Source organism: Ictidomys tridecemlineatus, chromosome 3, assembly GCF_052094955.1.
Source record: "Ictidomys tridecemlineatus isolate mIctTri1 chromosome 3, mIctTri1.hap1, whole genome shotgun sequence".
NCBI lineage: Eukaryota > Metazoa > Chordata > Mammalia > Rodentia > Sciuridae > Ictidomys > Ictidomys tridecemlineatus.
The window spans coordinates 123,559,195-123,586,454 of record NC_135479.1 but is presented as its reverse complement, the minus strand read 5'-3'; the positions used below and the strand labels follow the sequence as shown (position 1 = coordinate 123,586,454).

Here is a 27,260-nt window from a genome sequence, read left to right as displayed (position 1 = left end):
GCTTATCTTAGAGGGTATAGAACCGCCAAAGCTAAGGCAATAAGTTAGTATTTGGAATTCAGATAAACTTTTTAGTATTACTTATGAATATGAAATGAACCATATGAGGACACTATTGTTAAATAAACAGTAAACACTTTCACTGAAAATAATGATTAAAAATACCTTTGGCTGGGGCTGGGGTTGTAGCTCAGTGGCATAGCACTTGCCTAGCATGTGTGAGGCACTGGGTTCAATTCTCAGCACTGCATATAAATAAATGAACAAAATAACATCTTAAAAAAATTTAAAATATAGCTTTGGTATTTAAAAGTAGCAAGTCACAGCATACAAGAGTCCAAAAATATTTCTGGAATGGCTAGTAATTTTTATTTAAATTTGCAAGCCTGAGGTAAAAGCATAGGCAGTAACTTTTACTAGTCAATAAAAAGCAATTCTACCACCCACTGGTAATTAATATACTAAACAGAGTTGGAAAGCATTTTACTGAAAGCAAAATATTTAGAGAAAATAGACATTTATACAAAATTATAAAATGCTTGTAATAAGAATAAGTGCATTTCAAGGAAAGCACAAACCCATTTTAATTTATAGAGCTAGTTAAAGCCTTAAAAAATTTAAGTGGAAATTGAAATATGCAAAAATGTATAAACATTCTACAAAAGATGGTCAATCTTTCCTGAGTATACTAAAGCTATGAAACGTAAGGTGACACAGGAAGGTAGAGTTTTGGGAACTCTTTTTCAAGGACATTTCCTTTCTACACATTGTTTCCCTCCTTCTTCATATTCTTGTTTGGAAATCCACATCTGCTGAAAGGTGCCCTGTAAAATGGAAAGAAATAATTTTTGCCTTACTTATTAATGAAAAGTATATTTTGCTTTTAATATCTTTGTTTTAACAACTCTTAAACTTTGAAGAACTTTTAAACTCCCTTTCTAAACAAAGTACTCCATAATTCCTCCAGACCCATCCCAAGATACAATGTAAACTTGCCTTTCAGGTTATAAAGAATATTAAATCCTTTTATACCTGTGAATCTGTGTAGAACTTAGAAAATGGCTGTCAAGGAAGACTAGAGGGTACTGCTTGTGATGGCTAGTTGCCAACTTAAGGCAACAACAGAAATCACTGGAAAGCCTATGTACTTAGTGACATTTACTCAGCTACTCTGAGGCAGAGGGGAAATCCCACAAGTGTAGGATCCAGAAAATCACAAGGACTTTTCCTCTTGATTCAAGGCAGACACCAGTCCAAAACCCAGCATCATGATTTCATTTTCTCAAAGAACCAACTCCAATTCCTAACTTCCTATACCTCACCAACAGACAAGAGAACGACTAGACTGACTTAATTTTAAATGCACTGCAGGCAAAGCCTCACCAGTGCCAACAGGGTTATTATTAGAAGAGGCATGAACACTTCAATATTCCTACCTCTATTTGAGAAGGGAAACTGAAATTAAATAACAAAGAGGCATTCTGTTAGAACGTTATAAAACATTCTTAATGGGTCTCCACTCATTTGATAGTTATAAAATGCAAAGATAAATGAAGCACTGGAATTATATTTAGAATTTTTGTGAAATTTAGTATTTTCAGTATATTTAATTCAGTAATAATCTAAATTTGCAAAATAGCTTATCTACTAACCAAAGAAGCTAAAATGGAGCCACCAATCCATGAACTAAACCTCCGTTCGACTGTTGTATTATTTGCAATCAACTTCAACCGCATACTCTAAAACAGAGAGGGAAGAATAATCATTACAACAATCAAAACAGTTAACTCAGGAAATTAAACTTTGACAACTTTTTTTTTTAACTTTGACAACTTTTCTAAAATTTATACAGTTGATTTTATCACATATTACACATTGTGATTCAAACTGATTAAACATGGTAATTCTGAAATAGGCTAATAGTAGGAATAGGTTGGACTACTTCATAGAAAGGTATTTTTTGGGGGGGGGCGGTGGGTACTGGGGATTGAACTCAACCACTGAGCCACATCCCCAGCCCTAATTTGTATTTCATTTAGAGACAGGGCCTCACTGAGTTGCTTATTAGCACCCTCTCTTTTGCTGAGACTGGCTTTGAACTCATGTTCCTCCTGCCTCAGCCTCCCAAGCTACTGGGATTACAGGTGAGCACCACCACGCCCAGCCATAGAAAGGTTTTTAGAAGTTTTTCTGATTATGGCTTTCAATGTGTAATATATGATAAAAATCAACAGTATAAACTTTAGAAAAGTGCATACTCAAAGGATGGCATTCACAATTTATATCCTATAATAAAAAAACATGTACTTAACATGATAAATAAGGTACTATGCTAACTCCTCCATATGGTATTTCATCCAATACCAAGTATAATTATCTCAACCTGCTCCCTTTTCCACAGTTCTCCCTTTCTAAATCTTCACACATTCAAATCCTTCCTTAGTTTACGCCAACCTTTCCAAATCAAAAAGCAGTCATCATCAGATCTCAGGTAAGTTTTCTATTCATACGTTCCAAATCAATTCTTCTGTTTTGAACTCCCTTGATAATTCTGTGGTTCAGTTATTATCCCCATCACCTATACTGAAAAATTTTTACCCCCATCTACGAATTTGCCTCTGAAGATAGTTCTCAAGTCGTCGTAACCTTCCAGTTATCCAATATATGAACTGACATATATTTGAGTTGTCCTCAAAATGAAATAAATTGTGTAAGAGAGATGGGGAAAGGAAAAGAAGGGAAATAGAGTGTGGGATATAGGAGGGCTGAACATGTGTAGGTGGGTGAGGAAAATCCCTATTTATGAGAATGGAATTTATTATTTTGTTCACTTTTAATTACAGTAGGTACTTAAAGGACAAAAATATTTTCTAATCAGTCATAAGCATATGTTGGGCCACCCATGACTATTCATTATTCAGGGACTTTGTATGAAATCTATTGATGAATACTATATTTTAGGTTATGTTCTAAATCAGACTCTCTTAAGAATACTGTCAATCTTTAGCTACATCAACAGTCAAATAACACTTGTAATTATAAAATTATGGCATGTATAAAATATTCTTTATATGAGAAGTCAAAGACTGGTAAGTACATATGTCATTAGGGCCTAAGTAACTCCTCATAAGCGTCAGAAGAACACTTGATAGAAGTTTTAAAAATTAAAGATATGACTCCTATGTTGTTATTGATAGACCATGTAACTTACCTTTTCAAACCAAGTTCTGCTATCCTTTTAAAAGTTATCACAATGCACATAGTGATCTTTTAAAAACATACATATGAGCTCATAGTCCATTGCCAGATTTTAGTGTGTGTATGTTATTACTATTAAATAAAATCCAAACTACTCATTAATATGACACACCTTGCTACCCATCTGTTGTGGTTTAAATTGTGTCCCCCAAAAATATACATTTAAAGTCTAATCCCTAAAACCTGTGAACATGAACTAATTTAGAAATAATTACCTCTTTGCAGGTATAATTAAAATATAAGATGAAGTCATAATGGTTAATCCAAAGAGACTAGTATCTTCTGACAATACAAGTGCTGCAGCTATAAAGTAAGGATTGCTGGCAAACCACTAGAAATTATAAAGAGGAAAGGCTCCAATTGTTCAGAGGAAGAATGAAATCTGATGACAACATGATTTCAGATTTCTATGCTTTAGAACTATGAGACAATAAATATGTTGTCTTTTTTTTCAAAGTTGGGGGGGTTGTCTGGGCACTGAACCCAGAGGGATTTTACGACTAAGTTACAACCCCAATCCTTTTATTTTGAGACAGTCTTAATTGTTTAGGGTCTCACTAAGTTGCTCAAGCCTTCAACTTGAGATCCACTCGCCTCAGCCTCCCAAGTTGCTGGTATTACATGCTTATACCACCACATCCAGTTACATTTCTGTTGTCTTAAAAACACCAATTTATGGTACTTTGTGATAGTCACCCTAGGAAACTAATAAACTATCTTTACAGTCATATTATTTCCTCCACTTCTACATAGTCATAATTTGAATACTTTTTTTTTAAGTTGTAGTTGGACACAATAACTTTTTATTTATTTATTTTCATGTGATACTGAGGATCGAACCTCACACATGCTAGGCAAGTGCTCTACCACTGAGCCATAACCTCAACCCCTGAATACTTTGATTTACTGGAACATGCCATCTTTTTTTTTTTTTTTTTTTGCTTTTTGCACATGGAAGTCTCTCCACCTATATGTCCTTTCATAAATTAGCAACCACTTGAACTTCTCTTCATTCAAATAACAGCTTCTTTATGAAGCTTTCCTCTGATACTCCTAAAGAGTTAAGTACTTGCTTCTTAGTGTTCAAAAGAGCACTTGATTCCAGGAATACTGAAGTACTAAGCACAATACAGTCATTAATTTTTTCATATCTAATCTTCCTAACGGAACGAGCCCTTGGTGGACAGGAACCATAATTTGTCTCCCTAGAGCCTGACTATTGACACTTAAGTATAAAGTTAAGGAGTTATACTGATTCAAATAATTTAAGAGTAACCAAGAGATAACAGATATTAGCTTTAAGCCATAGCATTCAAAGCACACAAAATAGCACCTACCTACTGACAAATGAACACTTACTATAAATTACACCATCAGTGAGTACACACATCACTGAAGAATAGCAATGAAGAACAACAAACAGTACTTACTGGGGGAGTTTTCTGAGAAAGCTCTCTATTCAACCTATCAGTAAAACTCTGTATTAACGTGTTTCCTCCTGCCACTATCACACTGCCATACAGACCCTAGGTTAAAAACAAGAAAAATAAATTAGTTTCAAACATTTCCAACAGTTTTGTTATTATTTGATGCTGGAGACTGAACCCAATCTTCCAAGAGTTTGAAATATGATAACAAATAAAGCCAAATCCTCCAATATAATTTTCTCTTCCTTTCTGCTTTTGAAAATTTGTAATTTCTACGTAGAAGCAATTAACTTCAACCAGTGGGTCTCAATCTCAGCTGCACATTCAACTCACCTGGGGAGCTTTTATACTACCAATGCACAGGAACAATTAGATAAAAACCTCTGGGTATGGAATCCAGAAAAGGGTTTTGTTTATTAAAAAAACTCTCCATGTGACTAACATACACTAAGGTTTACAAAATGCTAACTTATAACAATTATTTTAAAAATCATAACTATTTGGCAGACAGCTACCAATATTTGTTTAGAGGTACACTATATAACTTCACCTTAGAATGTTCATCTGAAAGTTATGATATTAAATATTTAAAATTAGACAATTGAGATTATTTTATGATTATGGATGGACAATATTCCTGGCCAGAATGACTGCTATCTTTCTTTTGCAGGGGTGTGCATCAAAACCTCAGCAGTAGCTTTTTCAGAATACACATAATGATGCCTCCCAAATAAAAACAAATTCTTATTTTTAAGGAATATATTTATACTTAATTTGCATGTATGCACCAAAAAGTTAAGTATCAACCTGGCTTCCTAGTGGCTGAATTCCTATTTTAAAAACTTACTCCAAATAACTACATCATCTAAGTTTTAAAACAGAAAATGCAATGTAAAAGCATCTCCTTTGCAATCAACATTAGATAAAAAAGAAATTTCACTAAACACAGAAAGTTATCACTCTTAGAGTGAATATACTTTAATTGCTTTCTCCCACCTATTAAGAGGCCTTGGATTTCCACTAAAAAGTTCCAAACTTATACTTCTTTTGTTGTAGAAGCAGCACATGCCTGCTAGGTCACTAGGTGAAATAAAGAATGATTTTCATAGTATCCCAAAAGCCTTTTTGAACAATAGTTTTTAAACATCCTTAGCTAATAGCATCATGCTCTAAGCAAATTAACTCAAAGAAAATCAAGGCAGTATATGTGAATCTAGGTTTTAATAAAGTCTAATTAATCTAACAATTACTATCACATTAAATCAATAATACAGTATAGAATATGTAGTTAAGACTTGGCAAAGCACAAAACATGAAGATCGTCTAAAATGAACTCCATATAAGTTACAGAATTTAAACCACACCCTCCTGAAAAACAAGCACAGAAGCTGGGCTATATGCAAGAAAAATCATGAATAATATATATTTTGATTTTTCCACATTTTAGGAAATTTGTATAGCAACACTGTCAAGAAAATTTTCTGTAATGATGAAACTGTTCAGAGTATATGCATTGTACAATGCTGTAGCCACAAGCTACATTTATACTGGTATTAGTACAATTGAATAACTGAACTACTATTTATTTAATATAACTTGCCATGTGTGAATAACAGCTACCATAGTGGACACTACAATGCTAGAATTTTGCATTTTTCCTTTCCTAGTATTTCATCTTTTTTTTTTTAAAGAGGCATCAATGTTTTACTAACTTATAGGCAAATACTAAAATAGTCAATAATACCACAGAGTACAGCATTTACATATGCCATTACAAAATGGATTTCACAGTCAATAGTCAAAAGCTGCCAACCTAACAATGATCTGGAGGCATTTCACTGTTCTAAAAGATACCCTTGTATTGTAACAGGAGACAGTCACTTACTGGTCTGATATCAATATCACACATTCCAACACTTGTAGTGACAACATGACTGACTCCTAACATTGTATTTCCTGACAGCCCCTAGAACAAAAGAAAACAAATATTCACATGGAAGGACTTCATACAGTAAAGGATAACCCCCCCCCAATTTAGTGTTATTTAGGTCATATAATCACACAAGCGCTTTACATTTATAAGAAAAGCTAAGTTAGTTATGAAACAAGTTTTCATACCTTTACATTGGAAGGGTCGAATAAGCCTTCAGGAATTTTTAACCGTTCTGCACCAAAATCACAGTTGTAGCCATTGGGGAATTCATAATGAACAGTAGGCATCTGTGCAGCTACTCTGAAAATTACAATAAACAATATTATACAAAAAGCAAAAAACAATCCTCTTCAAAATTATAAACTACTAAGGAATTATCAATTTTTAAGAAATTGGAGAATATTTTAAAACATTATTCAGTATTATCTCAACATAACATTATACCTTCAGACTGATTTAACCACATTCTACAATTTTCTTTAATACTAAAAATTCTTTCCTCATTTGGGAAATATACTTTTTAAATAAGAAAACTTACTGTTCATCATAAGTTGAATCTGATACTTGAAGTACTGATGCTTGAAAATCCTGGATAACACACTATGGATTTAAAAAAAAAATATTCAAGAAACAAAGTTAAGATTTGTCTTTATAATCTATACTTTTATATAACATTATAATTTAAAATATGCTTCTGAATGAAAGTAGACCATATTTCTGGAGGGGGTAAGTCAATTCAAGAGTATGAATCTACCAAGCAAAGACTCTTCAATCCTTAAGAAGCCAAATTACAAGTTACATTTTGGAACAATGACAACTGATTTTAAAAAAACAACCAGGAACCTTTGTACCAGAGTCCTGCATAACTAAACTAGTTTCAGAACATCAATTTTTTCCTTAAAAATAAACTTATATTTAGGAGCAAGATTTCATTATCTGAATAAAACCATATATGTTATATCTTATGTTAATTTTCAATAACTGCACATGGCATAAAATAGTTAAAAATTTTGCTAAAAAATATACACGACCTCTGTGTTAAGGAAAATTATTGTCTAATATCTTGGCCAAATTATTAATCATCTTCACAATTTTTCCCTGTACTAAAACATACAATCTTTAGGTGCAAAAAATATATCAGGATACATCTCTCTCATACTAAATTATGACTTTCAAGTTCTTTTACTGTTAAAAATTATTATAATATGGATCTGTAGAGTGACAGATTGTTTTATTAACTCCTCTCATACAGAGACCTATATTATGTGATATTTGTTCAGAGATGAATTTTTGGTAAAGAATCTCTCATCAATTTACTGCAATGAATAATCACACATGCTTCTGACATGGCTGATTAACACTGGGAAAGAGAATGTAACTGAACCATACCAGCAGGTCTCTACAAAAAATTAAAAGCAAATTATTTCTGCCCTAAAACCAAAATTCTTTCCAGGTCTTACCATAGTAATCCAAATGATACATAATAGTTTTGTAGATATCTGGCTAATATGGTTAAGAACCTTTCCATCCAAAGCTTTATTCAGTTTGTTTTTAAAATATCATTAAAAACATAAAGCTTGAGGCTGGGGTTGTAACTCAGTGATACAGCACTTTCCTAGCACATAAAGACACTGCGTCCATCTACAACTAAAAAAATTTTAAAAACAGCATGAAAATATAATGTGTCCATATTCTAATCAAAGATTTTAGCCTCTACATATTTCTAAAGAGAATAGGATTACTTACATTACACATGTAGTTATGCCATGACCTTGTAACCTGTGGCAACTTCTCTTTTCTTTTCCAGTTTGCTGGAGATCCTTCACGGACAGCTTCCTGATAGGAAGAGCATATGCTAAATTAACAGAGTCCATAACACAGGAGTTGGGGATAAATTTCACAAGGAAAATCCAATCATTCCTTACTTTTGATGCAATCATATATGGAGGAATCAATTCTATGTTCATTTCTTGGAAGAGTTCTCTGCACTGCATAGTAATAAAATCTCCAGCAAGAGGGGATTTCACAATGCCTGAGACAGATTTAACAAGACTAAGAGATCTGTAAGTTCAAACTCCTAGGGACAAATTTCTTCTGGGAGTGCTTACATATGAATAATTTTTTCAGGGAGAATTAACTGAACTATCCTTCAAAGCACAAATAAAGCCAGGCATCAGTTTTAAACAAATGTACTGAAAAAAATTTTTTAAAAACTTAGGTTTAAAAAACTCGGCAAGATTTAGCACTAGACCCCTGCCCACTAATTGCCTAGCATTTGTGAGACTTTGGATTTGATCCTCAGTGCACACCCATAAAAAACTCCCCAAAAAACCTCAGTGAAAGACATTACTTGAAAACTGATGCTTCATCAGTCCACTCCATTGTCTAACTTCAACATTTGTGTCCTCATAACATCCAAAATCATCTCAGCACACCCTGGTTAAATACAGTTACCTTGCTGAAGAACATAGCCATCATGGACTGGAATTGCAGTGGTATGAGTGGCTCCACTGTCCAAAATCAGACCAGTAGAACGACCATTAGCAAATCTAGTTTAAAGCATTAAGGAAAAGAAAGTAACAAGATTCCTAAACTAATATCTATTGCAAAGGGCAGGCTCTCATAAAGTTTCAGAAGCCACTTTGAAAACATGCATTATCATTTAAATTGTGTTAAAATAAATCTAGGGATGAAAATTGGTTTCAAATAATAATTCTAGTTTTAGAAACAAACTATAATAGGCAGGAATTCCAGATTGGCTCTATGAGAAACTCAAGGAATCATTTCTAGGGTCAAAATTAACAAAATCTTTGGAAGTTGATCAAAGGGGTCTTATGACAAAGTGAGATGTATTTATAATAAAATTTACAAAAATCTGGAAAGAACAGTGGAAGGCTGTGATATCTGACCTAAGGATTACAACCATTCTCACATAGCACTGGAAGAATCAAATCAGCAGTTTGGTAGCAAAGTGGTGGTACCTGTCTTCAACTCAATGAGAGAGAAGAGTTAGTCCAGGTGAACTCAACATTTTCCACAGTTCTGTGCTGCAAAATGCCTATTTAAGTGAACATCTTAAATTTATGTTTAAAAGTAGGGCCATTCTCTGGTTCACCAAATACCTACTAAGCATCTATTACATGCTTATTGAATCTTGTGCTTAGTAACATGTCAGAGGGAGGAAAGGTGACAGGAAGAAAAGAAGGCAGACAGGTCAGCTTGCCACTAACATTCCTTCAACATGAAAAAATGTGTAAAGGTGAACCAAAACTGCCTCTCTCTGAAGGATATCCTGTTAGTAGAGATGAGTTTTGCTGTAAAGAATAAAACTCAGGATGTCTTGAGGAGTAATAAGAGAAAGACCGCCTAACGCATCCCTGGGAATTCAACTGTAAGCTGGAAAGGATGCATGGGCAGGGGAAGGAGTTTGTAGAAGGACTGGCAAGAGAACATGGTGAGGTCAGGGAACTGTAATTAATTTAGCACAGCTGGAAAGCAGAATGAGAGAAGGAAATGTGGAAGATGATCCTAGGTTAAAGCAGAAAGGTTACTTCAGAAAGGTTATTAGAACTGAGATATAAAGAATGGGCAAGACAAGAGGAGGTGTTGCAATATTCCTAGAAATAGTTTACACCTAAGGCAGTGGCAGTGGGACAGAGAGAAACAAATGGATCTAAAAAACAACAGGGAAAAAGAATACATGGGTCTTCATGACAAATACATTTGAATAGTTGAAGAGGGAAAAAATACCAGCTTGAACATAAAAAATGGATGGATGAATGAATTATGGATTTTTTTTAGAAACATATACTAAAATTTTTTAGAAATATATACTAAAGTTTCTACTGATAAAATAATATAATCTGGTATTTGATTCAAAATCATAGTGGGAGACAGAACTTAGCTAACGTGTTAAAAACAGTTAAAAAGTTGGGTGATGAACACATAGGGGTGCATCATAATATTGTATCTCCTATTTGAAATTTCCTATAACTGAAAGTTACAAATAAAAGGCCCAATTCTATTTACACACTCCTTGCAAAGAATCAGTCAGATCTATATTCAATTTCAAGACTGCCATTATCAAACTGTGAACTTGGACTAGTTTGCTTACTTTATGACTTCATTTTCTGGCAGTTATTATGAAAATTAAGTAAGAAACATACAATGAATCTACTAATCTTCTCTCCTTCCTCTACTCAAAATCCCACAATAAACTTGAATTTAAAGTTCAGATTTTTAAATCCAACATGCAAGGCCTCTATATACAATTTGACTTAAAGCTATTTTTATAATTCCCTCTGAAGTTTAATATATATCTTCAATTATTAAACTAAGTCACAGTAATGAACGCTATGCTTTCCACTTCCGCACTTTTGTTCAAGTTACCTCCAAGACACAGCATTATAGACAATGGTTAGATAACATTTGACACAGTGATTCTCAAATATATAAAAAACACTTATTTGACGATTATAGCAAGCCAATAAGGTATACAGGATAAATAAGTAAAAAGCAAAGCTCAAGATCACATATTTATAAGCAGTGCAACCAGAACTCTAAATACAGGGCTCATTCCTCTATCTCATGCAACTAAATTCTATTTACAAAGGTTGTTATTATGGTCCTCCTCTGAACAGTTACAATTGAAATACAAATTCATCAGGTCCTTCTTTATGACTTAGAAACATATACTAAAATTTTTTAGAAATATATACTAAAGTTTCTACTGATAAAATGTTATTTTGAAGTACTATTTAAATGTTGTGTAGCTTTTTTTTTTTTTGCTTGACAATTCCCTACTTTCATTTTAGCTAATAGGTAGTTAATACTTGTCAGCTTGTACATTTTACTATCCATTATTATGCTAAAAATCTGGTGTGTTATCTTTTATTTCTTGACATACATACACACAAAAGGATAAAAAGTATATTCACTTAGAAAAGTTGACTCCGACCAAAAATGCAAAAGAGGTTTCAAAGAACTTAGATTTCCCGGTATTCAACTCCTAACCCTAAGGTAGAAGTAATGCATTTTCCACTTAACAAGCCCACATTTCTACACAGGCTAAGTGGATGGAAGAAAACTGAATAGTCCCAAGTAAATATAGGAAGCTACAACAGAGAAACCTAAGATTTCTCAGAAACAGTGTTAAGTGGGCAACCTCTAATCCTACCTGTGGGTTTCTCAGTCTGAGTCAACCTTTACAAAGCACCTTCAAGAACTGGACTATCCAGTAACAGGTATGGCAGTAAGTCTGGTAGGATGGATACAAGAACCATGTGAATAATGATAAAAGATTTATCAAGGTCCAGATGCTGAGATATCCCCTTGTGTCCCACAGTTCAAATAAATAGTTGAACCCTAGGTAGTTTTCCACTTCTTGGCAGATGGTTGCTCAAACACATCTCGTACTCCAGCTGCCTTTTCTTTAAAGAACTTTGTGTTCTGGGCACTCTCTTGGCCCCAGGCTGAGTCGAAGAAGGTGGTATCTTGATCCACAAGGTGGGTGGGTGTATATGGTATGACCAAAACATCCAAAGTTCTTGACTTGCATGACCTTAGGAAGAATGGTTTTGTTGAAATAATCCTCCAGGGTAGGTGCACTAAAATCTCTCTTGTATACTTTCTCATCCTCATCAATGAAGAAGGCACCCTGGTGACGGTACTTCTCTGTAAAAACTTGTATTTTCCTTTAACACTTTTGTTGGTGATGACTTTGCCATTTGCCTGAAGCTCAGTCAGGTTTCACATGTGTGCAATTTCTGCTTTCTTCTTTTTATGCGCTTCTCTGTCTTCTCTGTCCTTCTTGAGCTTTCGAACTTTCCATGCCTCATACTCCTCCTCATCATTTTCACTGTCAGTACTGAGTACATCCAGTGCAGCCAGGAACACTTGTTTTCCTCCAGCTCTTTCTTGGTCTCCTCTTCTACAATCTTGAGTGTGTAATTTCGCCTCCCTTCAGCCATGGGCTTTGCTCCTTGCTCCATCTCTTTCTGTTTCAATGCTTCAGCCTCACATTTTTGAACTGTCATTTGGTCCTTCTTTCAAATAAGAATGGCATAAAGCAAGGCTCCATCTCATCTTCATTGTATGTATAATCTTCATATTCAGACTCTGATTCTGACTCCTCCCCAGAATGTTCTTCATCTTACACCTCCATGACTTCCATCTCTTCATTTTTTTCTCTCCTGCCCTCATTGACACATCATGCCATGGTGCAGCTCTACATCCTCATCAATATTTTCCTCTTTTTCTTCACTGCTACTTCTTGTTCCATGCACCAAGTATCTCCTACTTCTGAGTCACTTTCTCCTACTACTTTAGGTATACTATTTTGGGATTTTGGGCCAATCTCTCTTCCACATCTTCACGATTCTATAAATGCCGCAGCCAGGGGTCACTAGATGAATCCTCCTCCTGTTCCTCCAGTTGTGCTTCTAGTTCTTGGGTTTTCTTAATGAACTGAAATTCTTTATCCTTCTCATCTGAAGACTCCATGGGGCATAGTCTGGCTTCTTTCCAGATACATAACGTTTTACCTTTATCTTTTCCATTGAAATCTCACCATTCTCACTTCGAACCAGTATGGCCCCAGCCTTAGACTGAATGGGCAATTGCTTCATGAGTGCGACCAACAAGTTGACTGTAGCAGTGGTGATTCCCAAATCTTTGACTTGATTCCAAACAGTGAACACTAACAACCCTTATTTAGCTTTTAACAAGAATATTTGCATTACAAATTCTTTGAGTTAGGACATATTTTCCTGTGTGCTCTCCTTCATGTCTTACAATAAATATCTGATAAATGAGTAAATATTAAAGGAATTTACAGTCAATTTCTCATTATCTGATACTAAAGGAAAGGGAGAAAATGGCAATACTCAAACTCAATTTAAGCCAGCTAGTTAAAACACTCCTCTTTATTCACATTCCCCTTCCTAGACACAAACACACAATACACATACACACACCCATTAACAAGCAGGATTTAAGGGTTACTCTCCTATTTTCCTCTCAGATCGTCTGGTATTCCATCAATTCTGATAACAAATACTACAAGAATGGATAGCTTTTAAAAAGCAAGAGAACAAGAAAAAAAAAAACTTTTGAACAAGCAAGAATTTTCTCATATCTTCTGATGTTATTTAGTAACATCACATATATTTTAGAGAAAAGATGAGTATTATTTTTTTAAGGATACGCTGTCAAAACTGCAGTTTTGCAAAGGAAGAATGCAGGGATGTTGTAGTGTTCAAACATTAGTTCTGTCAGTTTCTCTCTCTTTGCTCTAGTATTCCACTTGAAAAAAAAATCCAAGTTATTTATTGTTTAAGAATTAAAATATTGCTGTATCTCAAGCTATAAAATAGTACTATATATTTTTTAAATAGCCCTATATTAACAAAGATGTGAAACATTAAAAACAATAAAACAGTATATATAAGGAAACTTGCATAATTTCTCCTTGCAATATTTATTCATTTGTAAATATATTAAGTTCAATAAATACAACAGATGTTAAAATTTATTATTTAATAGGTAAAAGTGTCAATTGTTATAAATTCTAGAAATTATACTTATTCAAAATATGAATTTTAAACCATAAAATTCTCCCACTTAAGCTTGGTCTCGTAAAATAAACCAGATGTCAGAAACAGTAATGATGTTGAAAATCTATAATCATTATGTGCACCCCTGGGACATTTTGTCTGTGTATCAAATGTATTCATGACAGACTTCAGTCTAGAAATTTCTAGCCTTCATTCATCATTGGACCTCTCTCTTAGAAATTTAAATATAAAAGTAGATATACAGTGTCCTAGGGATAAAAGGGATGATTCACAAATCAAAATGGGATGGGAAATCAAAAGTTTAACAAATCCCTAAAAAAACAAATAACCACAAGAACCCATTGAGACATTTTTAAAAACTCTTTGAATATTTTATTCATCAAAATAATAAGTTATAATCGTATTTAAAAATTAATCTCATTTTCCTTAATTTTGAAATTCAAAATATGAATTTCTATGCCTCTTTAAAGAAAAAGGAAATAATTTTCAAATGAGTAGAAAACTAAAGAGGAGAAAAGCAACTAAAGAAACTAGGAAGAGAAAGTCTTTGCTCACCGGTGCTTCTGACATAAGAACAGGATGCAGGCTGGCTTCTGATTTGACATGCATTTTATAGGTATGATCCAAAATAGCCTGGAAACTATCCCAGTCTTCAACTAGAATATAAAATAAATAGCTTGATACAATGCTTAAAGATGAATATTGCATCCTTAGACTGTTTCTATAACTTACCAAGTAATACTTTATAAATATACAGACTGACTTATTTTGTAGACCAACTTCATAACTTTATAAAGAGGCCACCTTTGTTTTTTTAGCCATGACGTATAACCTTTTTTGATCCCTCCAACACTCAGATCTGTTGCAATATAATTATCTAGTAGACTTACAATATCAAATAAATGTTAACAGTAAGTTCTTATGAGTCTATTATCAAAATGATCAAAATACAAAATAACCGAATGATCTGGACCCAACATTTAAAAAGCTTATGATCTATTTGGATAAAAAAGATTAAAAGATGTTTTAAAAATCTGAAGAATGACATTATGTCCTAAATTTGGAATCTACTTAAACATTCCACTAAAACTCCTCACATATGTCATTAATGACCTTGTAGGCAATTCCAGTTGTGCTACAGCCCAAGAAGAAATGTCATTACATTACACTGAATGTTACAATATACTTTCATCAGGACTGGTTGTGTTGAGTCAATGAACTTAAATTGATAGCTTTAACTTCTCCCCTTCTTAGTGAAAACCATAATGTCACACCTGGGAATGCTGAGAATCACTGAACTTTTACGCTTCCATAATCTTTTTCTTCTCTTAACTTTCTTAATTTTTTCTTAATTCTCTGTCTCTTTGAATTGTCCTTCATATTTATCTCACTGGTTAATTACAGGATAAGTTTTTACTAAGTACTCAATCTTCAACTTTCTTCTCATATTCTAAATTTTTTCTGGGTAATACAATGTAACTCATATCTTGAAACCTTTCTTATAAACTTTTATTCACCTGCTTAATGAATTATTACCTGAAAGTCATAAATTATTACTCTATGAATTCATTTACTTGCTATGCAGAAGAGTTAACATAGCAAGCAGGGTCCTTAGCTGATGTCTGGGAACTTGACTGGTAAATAGTTGCCTACATAGATACAAAACTTTCCCCATGTAAAGAGTAGCTCATTGTGCCTAAACTGCTTACATAAACAACGTTTTATGCTGAACATCTGCTTTTCTTCTGGGAGTTAAATTTTGGTACATGCTAATCAGAAGATACCTACATGACCAGTCCAAAATAAAAACTCCTGGAAGATAGTATGAGTATTATTACTTGTTGCTTAGGATTAAGCAAATCCTGTGTGACTTCACTCTGAGAAAATTCTTGGAAGCTTGCACCTAGTTTCCTCTAGACTTCAGTCCCTGCTCCCCTTCCCTTTGTTGATTTCATTTTGCATCTTTTTGGAATAATAAATCTTAGATTTAAATACAACTACATGCTGAGTCCTATGAATCCTTCTGGTGAATAAACAATCTAAGAACGATTTTGCCTTTTAAGACCACAAAACTTTCTCCCTCTTTTCTATTCCTATCTCAGTGCATGGTAACACTCATATCTTCAGTAACCTCATCTTCAGTTAACATTCATCTTCAGTAACCTCAACCAAAAATCCAGGACAATTTTATTCCTTTTTATCTTATCCTTTTATCCCTTCAGTCACTTAGTACTATCCAGGATTATACTTAATCCTGGATATCCTAAAATTCACTTCAAGATCTCCACCATCAGTGTTACAGCTTAAACCCTTTTCATCAGACTCTTACCTCTCCTAACAAACTTGAAGCTAGTATTTATGTCCCTTTAATCTAGCCTGCCTATTGTTAAAGCAATTTTTCCAACTGGCAAATAAGAGGACATCACATCTCTGAGTAAATTCCTATGGGACTATCCCTCAGTTAGTATGTAATAAGCTCCTTAGGGTGATTTCCAATTGCTGTCTACCTTTCCTCCTACTGACTCTAACTCACACAATGTTGTAGCCATACTTAATTATGTGACGTTTCAAAACATGTCAGTTTCTTTCACAAATCCATCCCTTTACACATGCTAGTCCCTCTGCTTTACCCAGCCTTATCACTTAAGCAAATTCTTATTCACTGATCAAGACTCTGGACAAAAATAACCTCCTTTGAGAAAATTGTCACAGATGCCCAATGATAGAATTAAACACCTCCTCTCTAATCCCATAGCTTATTGAGCACACCTATATAGTACTTACTTGACAGTATACCGTATTTGTATGTATACATCAATCTCTCTCTCCTACCTAGAGTTTTTTTAAAGAAAAGGAATATTTTCTATGCATTTTTGTATACACATAGCCAGTAACATTGTAGAATAAATAAAAAACATACATAGTTTATATCAAATTACAAACAGCTACTGCTTTATATCTAATATGTATAAATGCACACTTTTAAAAAATCAAATCCATAAGAAAAATATCATACCCATTCCATTTTTTAGTGGTGAAATGGCCTCCATGTTTTCTCTCGGAACACGCAGGGCATTAGTATCTATGTAGTAGGTGGGACCACCTTGTTTACCTTTATCACCATCTATTTCCATCAATGTGCTTCCATCATCTCTTTCTACCACCATACCAATAGCTGTAGGAAAATCCACCTGCAAGAGTCAAAAAGATTACATGAGCTTTCATGTGCTTTTATTAAGGAATCTCCAAAAATGCCATGTTTGTTTTTTTAATGTGTGTGTGTGTGTGTGTATATATATAAAACTCAGTGCCTCACCTGTTCTAGGCAAGCACTCTACCAGCCCCTCTATATTTGTTTTGAATCAGAAATTCTACATGAAATTAATTTTATGTAAACAGCTCTTACAAATCCAACCAATTCTAACATTACCTTGGGACAGTCCTCACCAGCATAACCAGCTCTCACAGTATAGGATCCAATGTCAAAAACAAGGGCTCCAACTTCATCTGAAAAGATTAAGATTAAACATAATTAATATTAACAAATTTTAAGTAGCATATGAAATTAAAAGTGTACCTAATATTAGACTGTATGTAAAAACTACATAAAATTAATTACATTCATATTATTACTAGTTTGATCCTAGTAGATTCATTGAATTAAAATATAAAAACTTTTACACTATGCATAAATAGAGGTTCAATCAGGAAAGAGATGGTACACTAAAATTTGGGAATGTGAGTTTACTTATTAAAGAGACTATTTATAAATACATACCCATGGTATAGAAGGACAACTAGAAGGGACTGTATAGTACCCTAGGACAAGTGAATTAGCTGCCACCTTTGAAACTGAAGGAGGAGGAACTGTTATCAGAACCTGGAGAAAGTTGTGTGGGAAAAACTACCTGACAGATGCTATGGTGACCTTTTAGCTAAGGGATGTGGTCAGCTATGGCTGAACCACTATGAACCAGACTAAGAAACATGCCAACCTCCCCACAACCCCATCAACCACAGTGATCCTATAATTTATCAGTCAAATTTGGACACTTCTAAATGTGAAGGGGAGCCCTTTCAATAATAATACCAAGATAAGAAGCCCAGCACAAGAAGTATGGTTACCCGGCTATTGGGCTAAATCCAAACAAAAGCCAGAGGCCAAGAAACCTACTGACACAGTCTACAAAGGCAAAGAGAGGGCAGAAATAGGTAGAAAATGGACCCGGTAGGGCAAAGGAACGATACCCATTACTCTTGAGTATCATCCTGTCATATATTTAGACATATTATATTTCATGCGATTAGTGAAGAAACTTAGTGAAACCTCAAGCAAATTAGGGGCCCTGAAGAATAAGAGTTTAAAGTGTAAATTACACAGTCCAAGTAAAAATCATTAAAGTTTGCTTATTTCAGAGATTATTAAAGGTAAAGGTTAATGTTCAGGAACAAAGCTGGTAAAATCTTCCCCATAGTCAAATTAGTGAAAAGCCTCTAATTATACTTAAAAAAAATACTTCACCCAAAACAGTAAGTCGGGAGTAGGGATATAGCTCAGTTGTTAGAGTGCTTGCCTCGCATGCAAAAGGCCCTGGGTTCAATCCCCAGCTCCACCAAAAAGTAAGTCACTTAAAATAAAGCTCTTTGGTTTTTTTTCCAAGTGTGATTTTTCAAAAGATTTTGTCAATGTGTACAAATAATATTTACCATTATTAAACTGGCAAAATTATATTAAGTCTGATAAGATAATTTTATATGTACACATACAATTGCTCATATCCTCAAAAAATCCTCTCATGTCACAAAGAGACATGTTCAAAAATGTTCACTACCTATGTGAACTTGAGCAATGACTAACCTCTCTGCCTCAGTCTCCTAATTTGCAACACACGTATAATCATTCCTATTTCATAAATGCTATAATCATGCATTAAATGCACTAATATACATAAGCACTTAAAACAGTACCTGACATTACAATAGGTATTAGCCACTTTATAATTATCATCATCATACTGCTTGCCATGGGAAAAGGCAAAAATAATTTAATGGTCTCTCAGTAGGGAAATGGCTATTCATAGAGTAGAATACTATACAGCAGTTAAAGTGGTCTATAGCTACATGTATCAACATGGACCCATCACTAAAGAATGCTTAGTATTTTTGTTGCTGCTGCTATTTTACAATGTTGGGGTCAAAATCCAGGGCCTCACACATGGTAGGCAAGTGCTCTACCACTAAGCTATATACCTCCAACCCCAAAAGTGCTTAAGTTTTAAAACCTAGTTACAAATACACACATGCACACACATCATGATACCTTTTAATTTAAGGATGCACACACAAGTAGTAAAAGCATAAAAATATGCATGGGACTGGAAATGTTACATCCCAATTTCAGTTCAGTAGCTAGCTAAAGGAGCGGGGAGTGGAAGATATAAAATCATTAACTGCTCATATAATTGAAAATTATTGGAAAGCACTGGAAGATATAGATTATGTATAGACACTTAAAGAGAAAGGCAAGACAATCCCAAACTTGAGAGTGTGTGTTCATTTTGAGGAACCACAGCTATCGATTAGATGCCAAAACACTAGATGAGGAAGAGAAATGGTTTTACACAGTTCTGAAGACAATATAGAAGATGGAAAAGCTGTAGTGTGTCCATCTGACAAAACTAAAAATGACGATAATATTATGGATTCAATTTGTAAGTTCATGAAAAGGAATAAAATTAAAAGAAAGTGGGGAAAAGGAAATTCTTCTGAAAATGAATCTTTCTGGTTGGCAGAGCTCAATTAAGCTTTCCTTGTCTAGTGGAACAAAGACTAACCTCACCAGCCAGTCATCTGTAACAAATCTGCCTGTTTCTCCAGGATCACTTGGATCCCCAAGATCTCCAGGCTCTCCTGAATCTGTCCCTTAGAAGACATCTCAGATGGCAGTTATTACCACAAAGAGAAGATACTGGGTGTGGTATATTATCAAGATGAGGCAGGAGGAAAATGATGAGGATGAAGAAAGACAGACTACCATTGTCAAAGAAAGTAAAATCTAAGTCATAAAAAAATGGCAACTACCTATGATCAGTATCTGGTGACAAAACTAGTTCTCTACCCCTCTCTGATACTAAATCCACAACAAAGAACAGGGGTCTGTTCTAAATGACTGATACCAATCAGTCTTGCATACGTGACTTCTTTTCATCAGTCTAATTCAATGGAGCAGGATTAATGATAAATTTAGGGAAAAGACTTAAGCCTTTGAGCTCTCTAGCTTAGACTACACATTGCCCTTTTCTCAGGGAAAATGGAAACAAAATGCCAACAGGATAGGGGTTTTGTAAATGGAACTACAGATTGACTGGTCAGCCGCTACAATAAGACCATGCTCTCTTGGATCATGTTTGAAAGAAGAATGGGCCTTTCTGTGATAGTTCTTCTCTAAGAATTCTAACAATTTCTTTGTATAAAGAAATTTGCCTTTAAAGTCATACATTCTGAACATTTCAGTCAAGCTACAACAGGTTTGGAAAACGTCTCTGGGGAAGGGGAAAATACAAAGTTTCCTCTCTCTCTCTCTTTTTTTTTTTTTTTAAATACCTTTATTTATTTATTTTTTATGTGGTACTGAGGATCAAACCCAGTGCCTTGCATGTGCTAGGTGAGCGCTCAACCGCTGAGCCACAACCCTATCCCCCAAAGTTTCCTTTTTAGTCTGTTCCCTTTGCTCTTTAACTGAAGATTTTTTTTCCCTCTAAATTGGGGATCTGTACCCACTTAAGATTGAGTGGAATTCTAGATGTGATCATTTGTGTCATAACTTTAATTTTGTTTTTGACATTTTTCCCTCTCTCTTGAGTGTATTCTTAGCCACAGCATGTATAAATTTGGGACCATTAAATTTTTTTGATGTAATATAACCTATCTGTATTACATCACAGTTCTTAATTTGTTTAGAGTTTTATGAAAGATGGTATAGTTTTTATTAACAAAAGCAAAGTAATCTTTCAATTATGTGCATACAAAAGCAATACTATTTTGTGACAAAATATTTAATATTAAAATTTATATCAGCAACTGTTTTGAGATTTCAGGGAAATAGAGTGAAATTTAAAACTTGGTTTTGTTACATCTAAAGAAAGACATGAAGTTAGGACTTCAAAGAGATTCTGAAATTTCTTATCTTGAGGAAATGATGGTATATTCAATCAAAATTGAGTGATTTTAAAATGACATTCTTGACTTCTGAATAAAAAAGAAAAAAAAGGAGAACCTATATATCAACATCTTATTTCTTAAAATATCCGAGGCAAGTGTAATAACATAATATGTTATTACATATTAAAAATAACACATACATATCTGATTTAGTACTAAGTATAAAAGTATCACATAAATACACATCTATAATTTTTATTTCTTGATGTTTTAAATATTTCAAAAAATTTAATTAAAATAAAAATCAATTATTACTTTATAAATATTCATAGCTGAGAGATGTGAGCTTTTGCAAAATGATTCCATTTTTATTTAAATAAAACAAAAAGGCACTTATTTTAATTTCTAATTTGAAAGAAAGTTATTACATAAGTTACATTTCCAAAAGTAAGAAACCCTTCTCTATAAAATTCTGTTTCAAATTATTGGGAACCCCATGTTAAAAGCCCCTCCCCTAAATTTACCCTCTCCTAGCTAATCTATTCCACTCCTATGGCTTCAACTTCTACTTAAATATGAATAATCCCAATCTCCATCTCTCTCTCAAATTCTAACTACTCCCTAAACTTCTTACTGTACATCAACATCAATCTGCCACCACCAGCATATCTAAAGCAATACTCCTTTTCTTCATCTAGCTTAACTTATTCTCAGCAGCATCCAACAGCCAGTATCCCCAGTACTCAGAGGCAAAACTTGAGAGTTGTTGTAAATACCTTCATCTTTCAAGTTTTGCCAAATATTTGTGCTAAACATATCTCACAGTCCCTCCTCTTTAATACCATTGCCACTGCCTTCAATCAATCTCTTACCTCAATAGGAAGCTACAATTTCGTATGAGAATTATGTTTCCATCTTTTCACCTTCTCAATCCGCCCTTGAACTGCTGCACTGTGACCTTTCAAAATTGTAACTGATCATTTTGTTACATTAGTTCTTCAATGAAAATAAAAGGATACATCATTCAGTGGTTTCTCAGCACTTACATGATAAAATTCTACCCTCACTTCTTACCTCAGACACTAGTATTACTGAATTATATGTGTCTCCTAAACACACCATGCATTTTCATTCAGCTAATCTTAACATGTATTCTCGGTCTACTCCTCCTCCATCATTCCCATTACCACTCTTGTAAATTCCTCTGCTCCCTTACACTGAGTTAATGACTTTCTTGTCTGTGCTACTGAAAATACCTCGTTGAATTAGTTATCATTTCTCATCAATATAAGATGCCCATTATTTCAAGTATCACTAAGGAAAAAACATACTGCCATCTAAACGATACTACTTCATTGACACTGACATATTCCAACTTCAGCTATATAAGTGTAAAAAAAAAAAGGATAACCAAGAATTTATGAAGTATGTATAGTAAATATCTGTTTACTTAATTGACCCATCTATAAGACTGAGCTTCTTGAAGGCAGAGCCTGCAACTGACATAAAGGAAATACTCAAAATAATTTGTGTGAAATGAAAAATCTAATGTATCAATATTCCTGACTTAATTAGTTTGGTAAATTAGATATATGCAATTTTAATTTGAGTAGTAAATTCTGTTCATTTTCCTTTTTGAGAATGGGTGATATGTCTAATTCCTGAAACTTATTTTGTTATGAGGGTATAGTTCAGTGGTGGAGACCTTGCCTAACGTGTGAGGCTCTGGTTTAATACCCAGCACTGAAAAAGGACCAACCACCAATGAACCCATTGGAGGAATGGTAAAGGGAGACTAGAGGCTTAATATCTAGGATGGTTTAAAAATCTAGGATGCAATCTCCAAAGGATAAAAATCCTCAAGGGTTGAATTCCTTTACTTTAAAAAATTTTATTTTCATATTTTGAGAATTTTGTGCTTTTTCCTCAGAATAAATGCTTCCAAGTTTACGGGTGATGTGATTTCTGGGGAAACATGAAGAAATAATGTGAGTTTTGACTGGTTCTTAAAACATTCCAGTGCAATCTGAAGGCTAATGACTTTAGGAGGAGATAGCAAGTTTTAATTTTTGTTTGAACCAGGGTGTTCCCAGGATTCGGGACCAACTTATACAGACAATGATTTTGAGAAATATTTAAGGTTAAAGATTCATGAAGAAGGGGCTGGGGATGTGGCTCAAGTGGTAGTGCGCTCGCCTGGCATGCATGCGGCCCAGGTTTGATCCTCAGCACCACATACAAAAAAAGGTGTTGTGTCCGCTGAAAACTAAAAAATATTAAAATTCTCTTTCTCTCTCTTTAAAAAAAAAAGATTCATGAAGAAAAAGGTTAAAAAAAATGATGAAACTAACAACTGATGAAAGTTAGGCTAGTAGTATACCTGTTTATTTTTATCATGTGAAGGAGTTGGAAGAAGAGAAGAAGTACCATGAAAGATGGCTGCATGAGTAGGACCAGAAACCAGTTACAAATTATCAGTCACAAGTAATCAGTAGAAGAAAACAGGCATAAATTTTAAAAATTTAAACTACAAATGTCTTTTTAAATAAGCAATCAGGTTAAAAATACAGTTTAAGTTAATTACTCAAAATTCAAGTGGAAGGTTTAGATGGTTTTTACAGTAAACTTTGGAAAATGACTCATAGATATTATACCTACAATGGTAGCTCAAACACAAATCAAACTTATGAGTTTTAAATACTATATATACAAAACAGTCTTTCAGATATATTTCTCTATATAAACCAGTAAGAAGCAGGAAGTTAATTCTCAATACTTAAACCATACATGATGATGCTGTAGTTGTGGACATGAAAAATGACTTACAGAGAAGAAATTAAGTAAGTTTCTTTCTTTTATTTTTTTTTAATTTTCCAAAATTTTTATTTTTTGACATCAAGTCCATTTATCTTGGCAAATGACCAAAAAAAAAAAAAAGGCTAACAAGAAATGTTAAAAGAAGGAAGGCTGGGGTTGGGATGTAGTTCAGTGGCAAAACATCTGCCTCACATCCCCAAAGTCCTGAGTTTGACCTCCAGTTCCAAAAAAGACAATAATAAATAGTTAGATAAAAGAACCCCCCCCCAAAAAAAAAACAAACAAAAAGAAGGCTGATAAGAAGAACTAGAATAATCATAGTTTTGTTTTCCTTTATGAGAAGTCATTCCATTGTGTTGAAATTTCTCTAAAACAATAAATATTTCCCAAAGTAAAGTTTAAAACACAGTTCATAATTCTAGGACAAAGATTAATCTAACCAGGTTCTGACTAATAGTAGTAAACATGCAAGGAAACATTTTGGTGAACTTGGTGGGTAGCAGGCAATACTAATGTTCCTCAAATGTAGAAACAGATTTTTAGAAACATTCCACGAACTGAGAAACCTTCATTCTTAAGGCATAACACAGATTTACATTATGGCCCTCAACATGGAGCAGTGGCTAGGAAAGGTCATGCCAAGTCATGGGTAACCTTTATGTTTTTCTGAGGCATGCCCCATTCCTTCTTGCTCTCTCCAACACTGATGGAGGACTGAACTTGGCTTATCTCCTTGAAGTCCCATGACAGGACTGCCTCTCTGTTAATAATTTTCTCTGGTCTCTTCCTGGGTCATCCGGTTGGCCATGGGAGGAAATCAGTACAGAGATGGAAGTAGGCCTGATTTACCCTTCCTGACCTCACTTTCCGTCTCCTTCAAAGCACTTGGCCAAGTCACATGGGAGTATGTAACTTTTTTTTTTGAGTCTAATAATTTTTTTAATTTAATTTTTTATATATGACAGTGGAATGCATTCCAAGTAACTTTCTTTTAAGAACGGAAAAGGTTTTACTGAGATGCCTTTTCTTCATCCCAGGATCTTTGTTCCCAACTTAGTAAGAAGTTATGTAATTTCTTCAAAAACAGGAGATAGCAGTACCAATTCATACAATTGTAATTAATTAAACGAATTAATGTATTATTAAATGCAATGCTTATAAAGTCTTTGGAATGGTTCTTGGCCTACAGTATGCACTCAATAAATGTTATCTACTGGCATTACTATTATTCCTTTCTAACTTAGTCACAAACACTGCCTTGTAAGAAATAATGGATAGTTTCCAGCTCTTTGGGTCAGTAAGCATGAAAGTCATAATATAGTCAATTAGTTCTACAAGGCAAAAGCAAGATCCAGTTTTTCTTTAGGATGAACATCTGCTGGGCCTTCTCAAAAGAAAAAAAAAAAATGGGAAACTACCCACACTAAGCAACCAAAAGGAAAAACATAACGGAGGAAGGAGGTGAGGATCAGCTTTACCACATCGGAAGAGATGCTGCAATTATCCACCCAAAACTATTCTTTATAACCTTATTTTTGTTATTCCTTACGTGTAAAATGCCATCCTCTTCAGAAACAGGATCCTTATTAGAAACTGTAACAACCACAATACTTTTGCTTTGTAGAGTAGGTCTCTAACTCAACTGAACACAATCCAAAACATATACACTGGTGCTTCCTAGCACTTGGGGATCTTGCAAAAAACAGAAGTTCTAAATCAGTGGATTTAGAGTGAAGGTTTAAATTCTACGTTTCTAAAGGGTTTGCAAGTGATGCTAACACTTCTGGTCCACAAACCACACACGAGTGGCAATGGTAGCATCATCTCATTTTACCTTCTCAAACACACCAAGGGATAAAAATTATTCCACAAATGAGCCAGAAGTTGGAAAAAGGTTATTAAAAACTGTCCAAGCCCAAGCTAAAACAGGCTGGAACTACAATCCAGGACCACAATTCGCAGGCGTAGTCATCTGCTACATCACAGCCTATCCAAAGACCATGAAAGACCAGGCGCCTAAGGCCCAGGTCAACTTTCTGGTCATCCTTAAATTACATGTGTTCCAAATTAATCGAAAGCAGTCCCGCCACAAGTAACGTCGCAGTCAACAAATAAGCAGGAGTTACTGAAAGGTGTGAGGCCGCGCGAGCTCTGGACGCAGACCACGGGAGGACGCATCTTCCAATCAGTTCTGCCCTCGCGCCGGCTTTGCAGTCTGTGGGACGTTGCGGAAACCCTAGGTCCACGCTAGCAAGCTACCAGGACCTCCCAAGTTGAAACACGCGCGCACGCACACACAAGCACACACAAACACACAACCCGACAGCGGCGTTCTGCAGACCCTCGGGGAGAAGTGACCCTGGATGCCGGTCATTCAACCGGGACGTCCCTCGGGGACGGAGCGCACACCCCCAAAACCCCGCTCCTCGGTGTCCAGAGACAGACAGGAGTCGAGAGAGCGGCGACTGCCCGGCGCCCGAGGTGCCGGTTGTGCCCGTAGGCTCCGTGGGCGGGCAGAGCGCGGGGCGGGGATGGGGCGGGGAGGCCGGGGTCCCGAGAGGGGGAGACCGGAAGGGACCGCCGTGGAGGGGAGGACTAGCGGTGGTGGTTACAAACCCTACACGCGGAAAAGGCGCGCTCTTTCGTCTAAACGCGCTCACTCACCTCCCCCATACACGCCACCGCTCATGGCTGCTGTCGGCGCGACTCCTAGGCTAAAGGCTACCGGGCGAAGTGACTGCAGCGGCCGCAACTGCTGGTCTAGAGGAGCGGTAACCCTCGACCCCCTGAACTTCCACCGCCACCCCCCTCAGGCAACAAAGCGGCGTCCACACACCCTGGAGCGCAGCCACACTTGCTGGTTCCTGGGACCAGCCAATCATAAGGGGTCCGGTCTGCCCTCCAGCCAATAAGCATGCATCTCTGCAGCATCCCTGCCGCGGCGCAGCAAGTTTAGCCAATCGAAGACAGCCTGGGGGCGGAGAAAGGGGAAAGCGACGGAAGCAGAGAAGGAGTTGGGTTGCGGAACTGGAGGGGGCGGGGCTCAGTGGTGGGCGGGAAAGTGGGGTGGAGAAAACTGGAGGGAGGAGG

The 27,260-nt window shown here is 35.3% G+C and overlaps 1 protein-coding gene, 1 non-coding gene and 1 pseudogene across 2 annotated transcripts; 1 reads left to right on the top strand and 2 right to left on the bottom strand.

Moving 5' to 3' along the window:
• Positions 1 to 344: 344 nt before the first annotated feature.
• Positions 345 to 27,000, bottom strand: Actl6a (actin like 6A). The gene is made up of 14 exons (XM_078043695.1): positions 26,835 to 27,000; positions 17,623 to 17,699; positions 17,209 to 17,383; positions 14,748 to 14,848; positions 13,823 to 13,920; positions 9,073 to 9,167; positions 8,544 to 8,650; positions 8,365 to 8,454; positions 7,157 to 7,218; positions 6,804 to 6,918; positions 6,571 to 6,651; positions 4,689 to 4,784; positions 1,653 to 1,739; positions 345 to 824 (listed from the first exon to the last, which is right to left on the bottom strand). Exons 1-14 carry the CDS (start codon positions 26,857 to 26,859, stop codon positions 744 to 746), a joined length of 1,290 nt encoding a protein of 429 aa, XP_077899821.1. The 5' UTR covers positions 26,860 to 27,000; the 3' UTR covers positions 345 to 743.
• Positions 11,359 to 13,596, bottom strand: LOC101978216 (microfibrillar-associated protein 1 pseudogene; annotated as a pseudogene).
• On the top strand, positions 18,733 to 18,808 carry Trnaa-cgc (transfer RNA alanine (anticodon CGC)). The gene has a single exon. It is a non-coding gene; the product is annotated as a tRNA-Ala (tRNA).
• Positions 27,001 to 27,260: the final 260 nt, after the last annotated feature.

Excerpts from the sequence above, each read along its gene's own strand:
- Actl6a (XM_078043695.1), bottom strand. The coding sequence starts at position 26,859 with ATGAGCGGTGGCGTGTATGGGGGAG. Across the intron at positions 6,919-7,156 it reads GATTCAACTTATGATGAACA|AGTAGCTGCACAGATGCCTA; the intron begins GTAAGTTTTCTT and ends TGTAATTTTCAG. Across the intron at positions 825-1,652 it reads GCTCCATTTTAGCTTCTTTG|GGCACCTTTCAGCAGATGTG; the intron begins GTTAGTAGATAA and ends TCCATTTTACAG.